Source organism: Mytilus californianus, unplaced genomic scaffold (assembly GCF_021869535.1).
Source record: "Mytilus californianus isolate M0D057914Y unplaced genomic scaffold, xbMytCali1.0.p SCAF_11, whole genome shotgun sequence".
In the NCBI taxonomy this organism is placed as follows: Eukaryota; Metazoa; Mollusca; class Bivalvia; order Mytilida; family Mytilidae; genus Mytilus; species Mytilus californianus.
In genome coordinates, this window is record NW_026262593.1 from 20,922,959 (window position 1) to 20,940,439 (window position 17,481).

Sequence of the window (17,481 nt, forward strand, 5' to 3'; positions counted from 1 at the left end):
AATATAGCAGAAATAGTAATATTCATATCTATAAATATTCAGAATATCAAATTTCACAGATTTTTAAAAACATAAAGATAAATTGCATGTTAACAGCAAGAAAAAAGAAGAAACTGGAAAGAATAGGGCAATGACAAAATTTTTTTAAAACATAATAAAAATCTTATAATAAATTCTAAATAAGCCAAAATGGAACTTACCCCATTGATAGTCATGGAAAGGAACTTTGAACTCAAGTTTTTCAATCCTGACAGACAGTTCAAAGTTACACGAGTCAATTTCAAGCTCTGTCTCCATCGGTGTACCAAGTAGACCAACTTCATGACAACACTTGACAATGCTACAGGTTGGAGGTATGTAACACTTCATCTTATCTGATGGCAAGTTCTCCAAGTTAGAAACTGAGCATTCTGTAATGTAGATAGTATATCATGGAATGTTTAGAAATCAAACTTTTAACATTTAAGCTAGTCTACTCTGATCAAGCAGAATCTGTTTTACAGCAATCAGAGATAATTTTGAAGTCAATATTTTCTCAGTTACCATGACAGTCAAATATCAAAACACTTCACATATTTTTAAGATCATTTGCCTTGAAAATTGAAAACCATGATTTTTTAATAAAACAATTCATTTTATGCATGAAACATACCATCTTTCCATCCATTGATGGCTCCTATATACGGTGAATTGTATCCCTGACACGGAGTGTCGGACTGGTAAGGTCCAACATATAGAGCCTCAGTTAGTCTTGCTATGTCTACTGGGAACAGCTGGGCATCAGATGTAATGTTCATCTCATTTCTCCATCCAGACTCAGAGAAATCTGTAACATATTCATTTAAGTTTAAAGTTTGATTCCAAATATATTAGGTCATACATGTATTTCTCATTTCAAACTTTGGCACTAGATGTTCGCACTACCAAACTTTCAAGTTCTTATCTCATCAAAAGTATTATCAAGACTTCACATCTACAGTTATATCTGTATATGAATTTAAGGTCATCATCAGGACCAGAAAAAACTGACCTTATAAGAAAGGTGACCTTTGAATTGAGGTTCAAAGTGCAAAGGTATTACTATAGGACAAGATAAGGGTGACCTGAAAAGGCAAATTTTTGCTTATTAGAGGTGACCTTTATAGCAGCTTGCCTGTATCTTTATATATTTCTTTTGACAAGCATATAAAATAATAATAAGTAGGATGATTGCATTAAATTACAAATTATCAAGATGCATGAACATTCCTGTAGCAATATCATTAATAAAAAATTAAACACAAATTTTGAACTATTTTCAGCACTTGATAATACTTATTGGCATTGATGAATTAAAAAAGTGTTTTTTAAAGCCTATTTCTTATATTAAGCATGCATTAAAAACTTAAGTAAAACATGCTTTTAAGATTTAAGGCAATTTGGAGTTTTACATTGTATGGACACCTGTCAATTGTTGAAGACATAATTATGTTAACATTTTAATAACTTTTGGTTTTGAGTGTAATTAAGTTGCTATCTCACTGACTTAGACCTAATATATAAATAAATTGGCAAAAAACCAATCTGACATATCATAGAAATGCCAGTATCTTACTTGGATCTCTGAAGCCTGTTTTCCACTGACAAGGCTTTTTATGCAAAACAGAACTATGGAACACCATTGATTCTAATTCACATGGCGCTGATGACTCATAGCAAATACTGACATTCATGTCAACAAGGTATTGGAATTCGTTGGTCAGATCGTATATCACATAACTGAAATAAAGATTAAAAATACACAGAATCTCATAATGAAATATACATTTTTAATATCTTTACAAGAGAATTAAATAATAGTGAACAATCAATAAATAAATAAAAACAAAATAATAATTAAATTGTAAATTCAATAAAAAATCTGATTTTTAAAAAAATTACTTCTTTAAATAACTAACAGTTATCTTTATTTTATAATAAACTTTTGCAAAAAACTGTTTATTTTTAAAGGTCAGCCACTTTGGTTATAAAAAAAATGTTATTTTAATTTTTGATACTCACTCTACTCTTACAACATTTTCCATGTAAAACTGCTGTAAACTTCCTGCAATGGACGAAAAACCTTATATAGAATATATACATTGTTTACTTAAGATAAAATTGAGAATGGAAATGGGGAATGTGTCAAAGAGACAACAACCCGACCACAGAAAGATGCATTAAAGTAAAATCACTTTCATCCTGGTCAAGTCACTTTTTAGAAGCTTATTAATTTATTATCCAATCTGTTTATGTCTACAATGTGCATGCATGACAATTTTTCAATTAAAAGTAAAGCAATCAATTATAATATAACTTATTAGAACTAAAAATATTAAGGTCTTTTGCAAAATTTCATTTTATTTACACAAATTTACAGATTGAGTTCTATATTACATATAAATTTCATTTTCATTATGGTTCTTTTATCTCAATATTAAAGCAAAAATTTACTTACCAAAGCTGAAGTCATACAAACTTCTATTGTACTCCAGATAATCAATGGTTAGAGATAAACTTTGGTCACATGGGTTCAGAAGAAGGTGCACATCTATGTTACGGTTCAGTTCCTCTGTGTACAAACAACACTTAACACCAGTACAACTACTGGTAACTTGGCAGGTTACATTGTCATGGAGCATTGGCTTGTCCACATTCAACAGACAACCTGTAATTATATTTTAGAAAGTGTTTTTTTTCTCTACCATTGTTTAGAAGTCAGCAATGCCAAACTGTATAGCTGAGCATAACACAAAAAAAACCTGTTAACCTGAAGCTTTCCTTAAACTATTTATCATAAAACAATTTCCAATATAGAATAAACATTTGTTTTAGCATCTTATCATCAATATAGACGTTTTTACCCTTTTGGGTATTAAGCTGAATTGTCTCTGTATGACCCTAGATCCGACTCAGAATAACCTTCTGATGTAATGCAACAATCACTTTTTCTTTATGACATCAAATATTTTGAATTGTGATGAAATATTTTGCTGGGAACTTGTGTAATTTAAATAATGGCAGACACATTTGTATACAAGTGTAAATATGTCTATTCAAAATAAGGAGCATTGTTTTTTATCCTTAATCACAGCATAAACATTTCTGTTCAATAATGTATGCAAGATTTATTTTGCGAAAGTATAAATTTAAAATATATCTATGCTAAGGAGCCAGCAAAAACTACTGGTTTTGTGAACAATTAGTATAAACATATATGGAATATATAAACACAATGAAACATCAATGAATCAAAATTTTAAATTGCTGTTCTTCATCCTAAGGTTATTATAATACCTCCTGATTGCCAGCCTGGTGCTGCAATGGTACACTGTGGTTCCTTCATGTACTTGGCTATCTTCAGATCACTCATGAGGAGAGATGCAGCATATTCTGGTAGTGAGTTTGATGAACTTAATCCTTTACTAGCCTTCCAGTCTGTCAGTGAAAATCCTGGAAAAATGAACAAAAGGAGATTTAGTCACATATAATGATGACATCATCAGAGAGAAAGAAGCCTTCAACATAGAGCAAAACTCTCACCTTTTTGCAAGTTCCTAAGTTTAATGAGTTCTATTAAGTATTTGAAGGCAATTTAGAAAATGGCAGCCAATGGATAAAATAAAAAATTTTGTCTGATTTCAAAAATGAACTCACCCCTCTAAAATTTAACATCAATAAATTAATCTTACCTGAAATAACAAACTTGCCAGTAAATTAAGATACATGTTCAAATAATCACTTCCGCTGTTATAAATGAATTAATCACTTACAAAATTCATTCTCTATAAATTATAATATTACCTGGAATGGCAAACTGTCCAGTAGATGTACATGTAGGTTTGTCTATCTTGAGACTACTGGCTACTACTCTCTGTACAGCACAATCAGCATTAGCCTCTAAACAAACACTCAGTGTTACTGTCAACAAGTATGAACCATCTATCGGTAATTCCTCTATCTGGTAGCTGAAATATACACAAATCCATAATGTATCCACACTTTATTAAATCCATTTTGCAAAATTTTGCAATTTTTTCTTCTAACTTGAACAATCCTGGAAATACTTTCAAGTATAGTATCCATTTTGAAACAGTAATATTTCATAGATTACTTTTTTATGAAAACCTGCATAGTTATTGATATAACTTGAAAAGATTTTAAGGTGGAAAGTTAAGTTTTATGCTTTTATGATTTTATAACTGTATTTGCGTTATGTCAAAAAGTTTGCTGCAGTTTAATTCCCTTTTGCAGATATTTAATTTGATATTTTACTAAAAGTAGTGCTTACTCCATCTTGAAAACACCGTTTATGTAGAACTTGTCTTGAGTACCTGAAATATATCAAGAAACAACATTTATATATACAGGAGAAATTATCCGTATACATAACTGAAACAAGAAACTGCAATTATAAAAGGAATAGTATCATTGTTAATAAAAAATAGATGTTCTCTAAAAATAGCTCGTTAAACAAAGAGTGTATGGATAGAATGTTTTATAATGAAACACACCACAACTTCCGAATTATTTAATAACAGAAACTTTTTGATAATTCATTTGCAAATATTTTTTTCACTTTATTTTTCAATTATCCATCAATTCTATTCTCAACAATAATACCTTCAAACATTTGAACTCACCAAACTTGTAAGTCAAGAGATTCTGTTCATATTCAAGACCTTCAATGGCGACAGTCAATTTGTATTTACAAGCATCAACAGATATTTTGTACAAGAAGGACCTTCCAATGACAGAGGCATCTACACAACACTGGAACCCTGTACAATCTGGTAACGTATAACAGGTTGTCTCTGTTGGTTTGATATATTCCAGTGTCAAGGACTGAGTGGTACAACCTATAGACAAAATAAAGCAAAATTTACAATCCACAGTCTCACAGTGTCCAGTTTTGTTTCATAATCTAAAGGATTATGGGTAATTTCCTTGAACATGCATCAAAAGAGAAAATAATGATATCCCATTGGCTGGATAGCCATTAATGAGGACATTGTTAACCAATCAAAACATTTTGGTGTACAGTTTTGAAAATATAACACAAAATTCATTAGATTTTGAAATGGTAAACTCAATATTAAACTTACTATCTCCCTTTTTTCTCATTCCCATATTGATTATATAGATTTTTTCCTATTTTACCTCATTTTAAGACTTTATTCATCTTTTGTCATATTAAAGAACAAACAGGAAAAACATCGAAATATGTTTTTCTTTGTTCACTTCAAAAATAAATTGCATAAAGAAATATTTTCTACTTGCCTTAATATTTGATGAAATTAGATTGCCCTTACCTTTCATCCATCCATCATATGTCGTACCAAATGGTGAAGTCAATCTGTTACATGATTGCTCTAGTAGATATTGTGACACACTGGCTGTATTCAAAACCTGCTGTACAAAGTAGCTAGGTAGTGTGGTCACTCCAGTTAAATGATAAGTCTGTCTCATTGCTTCCAAGGAGAACCCTAAAAAATAACAACGGAATTTACTGCATACAAATAGCTCATGTACTTCATTACAGAATGATATTAGCTGATTACTCCCTGGATCCTTGTTCTGTACCAATAATAAAGGGACATGAAGTGTACAATAGGATACCACAAAAACATGTCAACCATGAAACAAAAACCTGGCCTTTCGGTCATAAAAATTAGTAGGATTATCTTACTCAAGACTTGGAATTCAACCAAATAAAATACTGGATTTAGTGTTTCAAGTGCAAATTTTACACTCCTCAGTACTGAGTAAAGTTTTATGACCATAAGCCCTGTAAAAGTAAATGTAAACATTCTACTAGGCTTAACCAAATGTAAACATTCTACTAGGCTTAACCAAATGTAAACATTCTACTAGACTTAACCAAATGTAAACATTCTACTAGGCTTAACCAAATGTAAACATTCTACTAGGCTTAACCAAACAAATGGTACTGCAGTGTAAGTAGTAGTGCTTGCAGATGAAGAACACTGATGTTTCAGCAACATAAATCTGGGGGGGGTAAATTGTTGACCGACTTTAAGAATATAATGTATATAAAATGGATCAAGTTACACAAAAACATTTTCAAACAATTTAAAAAAGAGTTACTATCTTTTTTTTAAATTTTGCTGGAAAATGACCAAGATCTTTCAATTTAGTTGTAAGAAGATGCCTTTTTTGCTGTTGATAAATTAAAGGCAGGATTGATTAACTAGAAAACATTTATATAAACTCATTGTGTACACTAAAGCATGTTTTCATCAACATACCTGTAACTACAAAGTCACTGGAGAAGTCACAACTTTTCTTGTGCAGTAAAGTGTTGACGAAAATGTTCACAGGTCCAACTTCACATGCTCCTGATGACTCGAAACATACACTCAAGTTCAAGTTTACTAAGTACATGTTTTCACTTGGTAAGTTATTGATGGTGAAGCTATAAATGTTCAAAAAGTCAAATTATACACATACTTTAATAGAACAACACTTAATCCAATGATTAATATAAAAAAATGATAATCTTTTGGAAATCTTTGCTCATCTTTTAAATGATCTAGAAAGTATATGAGTGATAAATTTAATGTACTGAAAAAATTTCAGATCTTCAATAAGAAAGAAAAAAATTCAGGTTTTTAATATCATATCAGCAAGTTTATCTATTTGGTATCACAAATATTGAATCAAATACATTCTGATATAATTACAACATGGGGATGAAAAGAACAACTTACTCTATTCTTACAACTCCTCTAAGCCAAACCTGCCACAAATCACCTGAAATTAAACAGGAAGAGCATATCAAAACTATGTCATAAAACACCTTTGGTACACCTATGGTACACTTATGGTACACATATGGTACACCTTTGGTACACCTATAGTACACATTTGGTACACATATGGTACACCTATGGTACACATTTGGAACACCTTGGTACACCTTTTTTACATTTAACTCATAAAATAAGCCTCTGCACAATAATCATTTAGGTTTTAGTAAAAGTACATGATATATATTGTTTGCTGTATTTTTTGGGTATAATATTAATTCCTAAAACTAACAGCACAAATTATTAACTATAGGTTAGCTAAACTAACTGCAGGTATATTTACTTTGTAAATCTAATTTTTTTAGACTTTACTCCATACAATGATACAATTTCACAGATTACAATATCATTGGAAAAAAGGTGCAATTAAATCAAAACAAAACTAGTTCATTTATTTAAGAATTGAATGCTTCTTTTTATAATTTTATTGAGATGTAAAAGCATTAACCTAAGCACATTTTGTATGAAGCATGAAAGCACTTCATTCTAAAAATGTGTGCACAATTTTTACATATTTATGCTACAACCATGAAATTAAGAGTAATATCAAGCTTTTCATTTATTTTTCTATGCGTTGTTTTAACATTATCATGGATAGCACTAGTCATAGCTTTTGTATTTTATACGGAAATCAAATTTGATTTTGGAGTGCCTCTGGATTGTTGTCAACTAATCAAAATTATGAATTTTAATGAAACATACATGTAATGTAATTATAAGGTTATATTTATAAGAAGACTAGGAAACACTGTTAAGATTTATCCCATCTCAAAAAAAGAATTTCCCTTAATTAATACATTCCCAGTCAGCTGAAATTAATGAAGTAATAATAGCTCTACATTTCTTACCATATTGTTTTTCCAGAAGTCCCACATTGAAGTTCATTTTTTCTATCTGCACCATCATACGTGCATGACAAGGATCGATATCTACAGCAGCATGGAAACTCCTGCCAAGTCTTGGTGAGAAAATACTACAGTCTATAGCAGTACAATGTGGCTGAAGAGTACAATTTGCTGCAGGAGAAATGTCTGGTAGCTCTACCATGCCCAATGCACATTCTGAAAATAATACTATGGATTTTAACATTTTTTTATTACATTATTTGAACATAATTGATTAAAGTTATACCTTAAGTAAGAAAACTATTTGATGTATTCTCTAGATTATAGGCCTGTATCCATGATGTCAAACCTACAAAGTGATCTTTCCATGTCTTGATTTGGGCAGCAGTTGTTATATTTCATTATATTCTTATATTCATGGTTAAATCCATCCACAAAAACCACGAAAATTGGTACCCCATGAATAAAAGTACTTTTGCAGTGTGAAAGAGAAGCTCTTGATACATTTCAAACCTGGTGACTTATTAGTACAGGGGACCTAACTTTTATATACCATGTCATATTCCTATGGAAACATATGTGTATGTACTTACCATTATTCCAGCCATTACTACTGGCATTAACTACAGTATAACCAGTAGGTTCATAGAACTTGACAATGTCAAGGACTTCTTCAAGGTCGTCTAGGGCATCACCTGTGAGGGGTGTGGCATCTGTATATCCTGTAGTGGTAAGCCAGCTGGTATAACTAAATCCTGAAAGATAGCACCAATTGGTTTCATATTTTGGCATCAGGACTATTTAATGAATTTTGACTTACCTGCACAAATTTAATCTATTTAGCAAGTAATAAATTCAAATTTTAAAAATCAAAAATTACCTCTGCTTGTGTCAGAAATTAAAATATTCAACGGTTTAATGTGACAGCCTATTTTATGTCAAGCAAAATACTCAATATCCTTTCTTATCCATTAAATAAAACTTATCATTTACCTGACTGAGCAAAATCTGTCTGTGTATCACATGTATGTTTAGGTAGCAGTGTATTCTGGAAAACTTGTGACACAAACTGACAATCTTGTCCACTACTCCAACAGATACTGACTGTCATGTTGACCACATACATTCCACTGTATATCAGATCATCCACAGAGAAGCTAAAATAAAACAAATTAATTATAAATTCAATACCCCAAAACTATAAATATCAGAAAATATACATGAAATTAAAACACTTCAGTTTGACCGAAATTTTACAATATTTCATATCTATACTACAATAATATGACATTGTTCATGTTAGAATGGGACACCCCCAAATATCATTCTGAATTCAATTTTGTTCATTTACATGTTGTACAATCATTTATCAATTTTGAAGACTTAGTGTAGAATTCCAGATGTCTGTTGGGTTGTTTTTGTCGTTGTCACTGGGTTGCTACCTGATAGGTGTATACCACACATCTCTTTTTATCCATACCCTCATCTCACAATTTTTTTTTTTTTTTCTTATGATAAACAGTATAAGGGTTAAAGTGGCCTTGAAGGTGGAGTTCAATTAAATGATTATTTTCTGTGAAAGATGATAAAAAAATAGATAAAAAAGTTTTGGGTAATAAAAAATAATAATACAAAGTTGTGATAAGCATGTTTACATGGATTCAAAGCCTTTAGTACAATACACTTAATGCCTCAATTAGAGAAAGTAGTGTATTAAATTTCTCCAATTATAGTTGTAACTAATGAAATATTAAGTGTTTGAAGCTATTATAAAACTAATTATTGACAAGAAAGTATCTAAAAACAGCAGACGGTAAACTAATATAGATGTAGGTTTCAAGTGCTATTTTGTTATTTTTCTTCACAAAGTTTTATAAAATGAGCTTGAACAATGACGTCTTTCACTAAAAGGTTACTAATTCTATTTGTGTTGGTGTACATAGTTCCATTATCAAATTCTATTCAAAATGACAGTGATGTCGAAGGTAGGATAGAATTCTTGCAAAGCTCTATGGCCAGAATGGAGCAAAGGATTTTAACTTTAACAAAGACTGTAAACAAACTTTCAAGAAGTAAGTTTGGTATATTCATTGATATTAAATATGCCTGTATTAAAGTAAAATTAAATCAGTTCAAAACAGTAGCCTACAAGTTTTCATGAAACATTATTTTGATTGATTGATTGTTGGTTGCTTAAAGCCCTAGTGGCAAATATTTCATACATTGTAAAACAAATAACAAAATCTCTATCCTAGAAAATATTCACCCAGCAATTAAATTAATTTAGATAATTTTCAAAATACTAAATTGTAGATTTCATATTTTTTTCTCCAAAATTCAATGTCTTGTAATTTGCCGTATGCAAAAGTAGTCATAAAAAAATAATTCAGTTCAATTATCACTTAAAATGGTACATTTATAAGGTTTTTTTTGTATTCTTTGCTTCTATAAATCATATTTTTGTTTTTATTTTTTCAGGAAAGAATGAAGAACACGTAATGTTTTATGCGACTTTGTCATCTGATACTGTACTGAACATAAATTCTATCGTGAAATTCAACGAGATACAGTTTGATGAAGGAGCCGATTTCAACTCTGGAGATGGTGTGTTTGTATCCCCTGTATCAGGTGTCTTCATGTTTGCTTGGACAACACTCACACATGGCGGAAAAAGTATAGATACAGAACTTAGAGTTGATAATGTTGTAAAAGCTCAGCAAATTATCTCCCTTGGGTCATCAGCTGGAAGTATTCAAACTACCCAGTTTGTGATTTGCAGGGTAAAGGAAAAGGATCATGTCTGGATTGAAACAGGAGCTGGTTTTACCACTGAAAATTTCTTTGATCACCTATTTAAAGGTTCTAAAAGTTCATTTATGGGCATATTAATTCATGTGGTTTGAACTAATGACAAAAGTTGTGCAAATTAAAATATTATCAAGACCTTATTGAAACTTGTAATTAAATGGCTGGATTTTAGGATTAACTTATAGCCTTGTATATTTTTCAAACAGTTACGAAATATTTGGAAGTCATTTTAATAATTAACAGTCTTTCATAAAAAATACACTAGTGAAACAAGAATGTATGTCTATAGGACATCATGACCTGCTCACACTATCATATTTCCATGTTCAGTTAATGGGAGCACAACTTCATATGGTACCAATTATTTTTACCTTATACTGAATGGTCAAAAGGACTGACCAGAAAACATAATGCCGCCACTAATGTCATAGGCTTTGGCATTAAAGGTGATCAGTTACTTAAATGATATAATTACCTGACTTTGTATATACCACCAAGGTCTATCTCATAACTCCTCTCTGAAAATATAACACATAAATATTTCTTATAAATAATTTGTCTATACAGTGAATTAACCTTCTTTTCTAGTCAAGTTTCAGCCTTAACAGATTTATTTAGTTACAGGAAAAAAAAAACATTATTATGAAAAAGGTTGACAATCTTCTCTAAAATTACCAAAAATAATTAGTTGTCTTCTGTTATATCTAAAGGATTTTGTCATTTTGGTATTGCTGGCAGATCTTTCATAGTTTCATTCAAATCTAGTAACACATTTTATAGACTCAAGGTAATTTAATGTTTGACACTTGTTCATTCTTAAAGAATATATGTTGACCAAGAGATGTCTATCAGTTTTTTGTGTCATTGGGTTGCTGAGTATTTCACAAAAATCTTTTTAATCAAACAAAAGATAATTATCAAAAGTACAAAAAAATGACAACACAAAAAATATTATTCCATACTCACCAAAGTCAAAGCCAATTAGAGAGACTTCGAAGCTGTATTTCTCTACTCCAATCAGTAAGGTGAATTCACATGGATCCAGACTTAGGTAGGCATTGAAGTCACTCATGGTCTCAGGGTCATTGACACAACAGGACACCTCAGAACATTTACTACCAATCAAACAAACAATATCTCCATCCAAGACACCAGGGGATACTCCTAGTGTACAGTCTGTAAAAAAACATAGATATAAGGTTTTAAACAAACAATATCTCCATCCAAGACACCAGGGGATACTCCTAATGTACAGTCTGTAAACAAACATAGATATAAGGTTTTAAACAAACAATATCTCCATCCAAGACACCAGGGGATACTCCTAGTGTACAGTCTGTAAAAAACAATTAATATATTTGTTTTTAAAACAAAAGAATCTGAAAATTCAACTTATACGTCAATTTTCAAATTTCTGATTATTTGCAACTAATCTGGCTGGTTGATGATTTCTTGATGAATTTCAACTCATGCTTTTTTTTGCTTTATTTTACATCATTTCCAATATAAGGTAGGTGCTAGCTGAAATACACTTGCACTGAGTTGTGTCTTTCCAGTATGTAATTTTAATATTAAAATGCAAATATTGAAGTTAAAATGGCAATACTTTTATATGTAAACTATTCAAAACATTCCATAACAATGAACCAAGCCTGAAGGTGCAGGGCCAAGAAATGCTAATACAAAAGCATATCAATTATCATTGACTTATCAGAAGTAGTTCCCCTTACACTATTCTAAACACAAAAACTTTAACATGTAAACCACACAAAAGTTTCAAATCAATGAAGCATGACAAGGAGGACAGGGTTATACGATCTCATACATGACTGAGATGTGCAAGTGCTCATACAACTGCAACCAAAAACCATTGACTTACCAATAGTGGTTCCATTTTAAACCGACCTAATTACAAACTTTATCATGTAAACAAACATTGGGGCAATAATTCAGTAGTTTTGATCTAATTAATGGCACAGTTGAGATGGAAAAGGTCACATTTTATTCTATATGCAGCCTGATTTATGAGATTATCTTCATTTTATGCTTTGATTCAATTCTTTTTGGAAGAATTTTGCTTTTTTTAAGACTTCTGTCGATGTTTATTTTCCAAAACCTCAAGAATTTTTACTTACTGTTAACCCAGCCATCTACAGATCCTTGGTAGTCACCAATTGTATGATTACAGCGAGGTTTGTTCTGGTAAAGAGCAACTTCTGTTTCTTCCAATAACTTGGCAATCTGCCAGGAGTTCAGTGTAGCATCATCTTCAAGACCTCGACTTGTCTTCCATTGTTCTTTTGTAAAACCTGAAATAAATGAATAGAATTTTTGTTAGGTCAGCAACTTATTTACATAAAAGATATGAAATGATTGCATTCCATGTTATGTTCAGTCTCTAGGTGCTTTGGTAGGCATTTATTATTATTATTATTGACTTAAGGGCTGTTCCATAAAAACATTCACAGGACTAAGGGAAGATCCTTTGAAATTTCCACTATGGGTGGTGGTCAAGTTCAATGAAAATCTAGTGAAATAAATTTGCGTCTATATGTGGTAACCCATTTTTGAAAGCGCATTCCCTGTGTCTTTTGTTGAAGACTGTTTTTGACCTCTAGATGCCTTTTGTTTATTTGTGTTGTCGGGTTGTTGCTTCATTAATGCTTACCCCAAATCTAGTTTTATTCATACCCTGTGATAATAACTGAAAAAAAGATTAAAGTAAACCTACCAACTTCAGCATATCCATAACCCCACTCTGGAAGACATGATGACCTTGGTAGTTCAACACTGTCCATTACTGTGAGGCTGTACTCACATGGTGCACCATTGGTGGTACACACCTCAAACATAACAGATACCCTGTACAGATTCTGGTCCTGCAAATCATCTATTGTGTACCTGGATAGAAAAATAATAAAAGCAGGTAATCCTGTGTGAAGGAGTTATATAGTTATCCTTTATAAATTGATCCTTTGAATTAAATTCTTACTGGTTTTACTGCCAGTTGAAAGAAGCCCAAGGTGACCTTATTACTTAACCCCCTTTTTCTTATTTCATATAAAAAGAAAAAACAATTTTTCATTAATTTATTTACACATCTGTGTTATAATGTAAAAAAGGAGATGTGGTATGATTGCCAATGAGACAACTATTTACAAAAGTTAAAATGAAGTGGATGTAAGAAATTATAGGCAACAGTATAAGTTTTTCCAGTGTTCATAATATCACTTCATGTACAGGTAATAATATAATGTTGTATTTATTAAAATGAAACTAGCTCAAAATTTGATTTTTATATATTTTGGGAAATTTTCTTAGCAAAATGAAAGATTCGCAAACAAAAACAAAAATTCAATCTGAGCATATCAATATATTTCCTTTAATGTACAATCTATCTAATTATGGTATAGAGACAAACAAAGTCAAAATTTTGTCAAAAAAGGTTGTTTTGAAATAAGAAGATAACTTAAAAACAACACCTACTTGAGTCTGAATACTCCTTTAATCCACAAATAATCTTCTTGTCCAAAGGTATAGTCCCTCAACATGAATTGTTCCTTGTAATTCTCCAAACTAATCTCCATGTACTGTGTACATCCATCCAAATTAAGTGAGAAATCAAATGTATGGTTACCCAATAATGGTACGGAAACACAGCATCGTACATTTGTACATACATCAGATATATAACATGAAGTACCACTGGATAACATGGGTAAGTTGTTAATGGTTGAACTACAAGCTGAAACAAAATATATTTGTTATGAATAATCATATAATAATGGAAGAATACTCCTTAAAATTTCCACAATTTTTATTTTTTCTAAATAAAACTTTTCTAATAAATAGACATCGGAATGAGGTAGAGAGACCAACAAAAAAGTTTGTTAAACTTATTTTGGTCTCCATTCTTTAACTATATCTGACCACTAGTTATAAATGCAAAGTCTACTTTTATAATGTAACTTACTATTATTCCATCCATTAGCTATAAAGGGTGACATTTCATAGTCACATGTGTTCTTCAGATACCAAGCAACGTCCAGTTCATCATAGAGTCGTGTGAGATCTGTTTCATTCATGGCATCCTTGTCAATGCTGTTACTAGTAGCCCAAGTTGTGAGAGAGAAGCCTGAAATAAAATGGCATTTATTTATATATGTATCTGGTATTACGTTGTATTTTCTGAAATGCCTATAAGATTACTAGATATCATGTCTGGGTCCATTAAGAATCTTGTATTGTTTAAAATTTATCTTAGAAATAACAAAACATTCAATTTGTGGCAAAGAAATCTTTTACATCACCAGAAATTATTCACAAACTAAAAATATAATGAATGACAGGCATAACTTTTCTTGATGCACACGTAGTGTTTAACATTTATGTAAAGTTTCTTCAATATCTCTCAGACTATTGAGGAGTTGTGCTTACAAGAGACTATTACCACATATTGCAATATTGAACCAAGTAAACTTGATTATCTCCCCTTTAACATATATATAAAAATAAGGACATGTGGTATGATCACCAATGAGACAACTATTCACAAGTTTACCACGATAAGATATTCCTATATGTACATCCAGAAGCAGTGTTTTACAACTTTGTAAAATTTCATCAATATTCATCTAGCCATGTAGCACATGGACAGTTGGACTGACACAGACAGATAGATGGATAGGTGAACTGATAGGGTGATTCATATATACTTCCAAATAAATTTGTTTGTGGAAGGTATAAAAAATCCAAATTCACATACAATGCTTTTTTTCCTAATACTGAAACATTTTTCACTTCATAATAACATAGATGAATCAATTTTCAAGACATAAAATGCTCATTTCAAAATACTGAAACATTTTTCACTTCATTATAACATTGTTGAATTACTTTTCAAGATATAAATACCTGCATTCTGGTATGCCATCTGTGAGGCACATGTCTGCTTCTTAAATCTGGCATAGTCCAGTACAGATTGGGTCCATGCACAACTACTATACATCTCCCAGCAGGAAGATATCTCCAAAGATACCATGTATACTCCTTCACTCCATAGGTCATATATATTGTACCTAAATGAATAGTTAACCTAATGTTAGAATTCAAAATTCTTCATTTACATATTTTTTGTCTTACATAAACAACGGTTCTGATTCTAAAATGAAATGGTCAAATTATTATTTTCAATTCGAAAAAATTTGTTTCAAAAATGTAAATGAGAGAATGAAAATTAAACAAATCCCCAATATCTTATTTTCTTATACAATTTATTTATTTCTGCCATCTTTTTATTCATCAATGACAAAATATCCATAAAAGATTTGAGGCTAATATCAATGAGACAACAACCTAACAACATTAGCAAACTTTCTATATCTCACCTTATACGGATTGTCTTTACTAAACTGAATTCATGCCATTTATCTGAAAGAAAATATATACACATGTATTAAAATCTGTATGTTTTGGAGATTATAGACTATAATGCTTGGATAGGATTATATCTGAAAGTCTGATGATAATCTATAACATGTTAAAAGCTTGGTTGGATTATCAAATTATTGTTTTTGCTTAAAACCTTGAATTTGTAGGACCGAAATTTGACTTCATGGACAGGTACTTTTACAATTAATTCATCAAACATCTTACAAAAGTGAATCAAATAAGAATGGCAGAAAAACATTTAGAATAATGCAAAAATTCAAAAAGTATATCTCCTTTTATTCACACGATCTTACCAAATTCAAAGTCATGTAGAGGAATATAGAACTTCAGTTTTTCTATTCCAATGTATATCTTTCTCTCACAGTCATCTATCTCAAAGACCACTTCAAATGTCTTGCTGATAAAATCTTCATCCAAACAACAGCTGATAGCAGCACAGTCTGACTTCAGCCGACAAGTCAGTGGATTGGTAGAGATAGCTACAACTTCTGTGTCAGAGCATTCTGAAATTAGATAGTGAATTTTACATACATGTGAACCACCAGTCTTGAGATTTTATCTTAAGTTTAAAAGAATTTTCCATCTGAATTGACTTTCTGGAAAATTATACTATATTTTCATTAACAAGTATTTCAGACATATTCAGGGCTTTTTTAAGAAATCTTTTCAAAATTAACTTTTTCTTAGCTCAACATTATTACAAATCTTTCATTTAAAAAAAAAGCAATACCGGGTAACATAATAAACCTCTAAGAATAAGGTTCTGTAGTTTTTGACTGATCTAATGAAATCAGCTTACCTTTTTTCCATCCATTGGTTGGTGAATCATATGGAGACGATGATCGGCTACATTGTGCTGATTGAAAGTATCTGGTTAAGTCCAAGTTCTGTAGAAGTTCTGAGATGTAATAAGCTGCATACACTTGTGTTGTGTCAATAGATCTCTCCCTACTCCACTGATCCAGTGAAAAGTCTGAAATCAAATATCAGATTTACACAATAAATAAATGGATTGATTGATTCATTGTTGGTTTCTTAATGTCAAATAAGGCAAATAGTCAGCTGGTAGATGTCAACATTTTTGCCACTGTCAGATTTCTCTATTCATAGCGGTTTTCAAGATATTAAACCCATTGGTGGCCTTCAGCTGTTTTCTGCACTTTGGTCGGGTTGTTGTCTCTTTGACACATTCCCCATTTCCATTCTCAATTTTAAAACTTGCAGTTTAATGTTATTATACCCCTATGTTCTATTTTTGGCCATGTTGGCCATCTTGGTTAACAAGCAGTCATAGGACGCATTTTTATACCCCAATAATGATTGTGGCAAAGTTTGGTTATATTTTGCCATTTAGTTTCAAGAGAACATTTTATTAAAAGGTAACAAAAAATGATGACAAGACGCATGACGACGGATGCCGGACTCCAAGTGATGAGAAATGCTCACTTGGCCTTTCATCAAGGTGAGCTAAAAATAGAGAAATAATTTTAAATTAAAACTTTTGTTGACAGGCTAGTGATACAGTAGAT

General features: G+C 31.1%; 2 protein-coding genes across 2 annotated transcripts in view; one reads left to right on the forward strand and one right to left on the reverse strand.

Moving 5' to 3' along the window:
- Positions 1 to 17,481, reverse strand: part of LOC127719723 (uncharacterized) — a 164,002-nt gene that overhangs the window by 71,364 nt on the left and 75,157 nt on the right. The window contains exons 101-125 of the mRNA XM_052225961.1: positions 16,752 to 16,925; positions 16,246 to 16,455; positions 15,889 to 15,931; positions 15,416 to 15,579; positions 14,475 to 14,636; positions 13,988 to 14,246; positions 13,233 to 13,402; positions 12,637 to 12,810; positions 11,468 to 11,677; positions 10,977 to 11,019; positions 8,687 to 8,850; positions 8,287 to 8,448; positions 7,697 to 7,909; positions 6,750 to 6,792; positions 6,288 to 6,454; positions 5,331 to 5,504; positions 4,662 to 4,877; positions 4,310 to 4,352; positions 3,823 to 3,986; positions 3,316 to 3,471; positions 2,477 to 2,686; positions 2,041 to 2,083; positions 1,595 to 1,758; positions 653 to 826; positions 201 to 410 (exon numbers count right to left, since the gene is read on the reverse strand). Coding sequence (XP_052081921.1) covers positions 201 to 410; positions 653 to 826; positions 1,595 to 1,758; positions 2,041 to 2,083; positions 2,477 to 2,686; positions 3,316 to 3,471; positions 3,823 to 3,986; positions 4,310 to 4,352; positions 4,662 to 4,877; positions 5,331 to 5,504; positions 6,288 to 6,454; positions 6,750 to 6,792; positions 7,697 to 7,909; positions 8,287 to 8,448; positions 8,687 to 8,850; positions 10,977 to 11,019; positions 11,468 to 11,677; positions 12,637 to 12,810; positions 13,233 to 13,402; positions 13,988 to 14,246; positions 14,475 to 14,636; positions 15,416 to 15,579; positions 15,889 to 15,931; positions 16,246 to 16,455; positions 16,752 to 16,925 — 3,912 coding nt within the window. The remainder of the gene's footprint in view (positions 1 to 200; positions 411 to 652; positions 827 to 1,594; positions 1,759 to 2,040; positions 2,084 to 2,476; positions 2,687 to 3,315; positions 3,472 to 3,822; positions 3,987 to 4,309; positions 4,353 to 4,661; positions 4,878 to 5,330; positions 5,505 to 6,287; positions 6,455 to 6,749; positions 6,793 to 7,696; positions 7,910 to 8,286; positions 8,449 to 8,686; positions 8,851 to 10,976; positions 11,020 to 11,467; positions 11,678 to 12,636; positions 12,811 to 13,232; positions 13,403 to 13,987; positions 14,247 to 14,474; positions 14,637 to 15,415; positions 15,580 to 15,888; positions 15,932 to 16,245; positions 16,456 to 16,751; positions 16,926 to 17,481) is intronic.
- On the forward strand, positions 9,550 to 10,695 carry LOC127719724 (uncharacterized). The gene is made up of 2 exons (XM_052225962.1): positions 9,550 to 9,765; positions 10,172 to 10,695. Exons 1-2 carry the CDS (start codon positions 9,585 to 9,587, stop codon positions 10,594 to 10,596), a joined length of 606 nt encoding a protein of 201 aa, XP_052081922.1. The 5' UTR covers positions 9,550 to 9,584; the 3' UTR covers positions 10,597 to 10,695.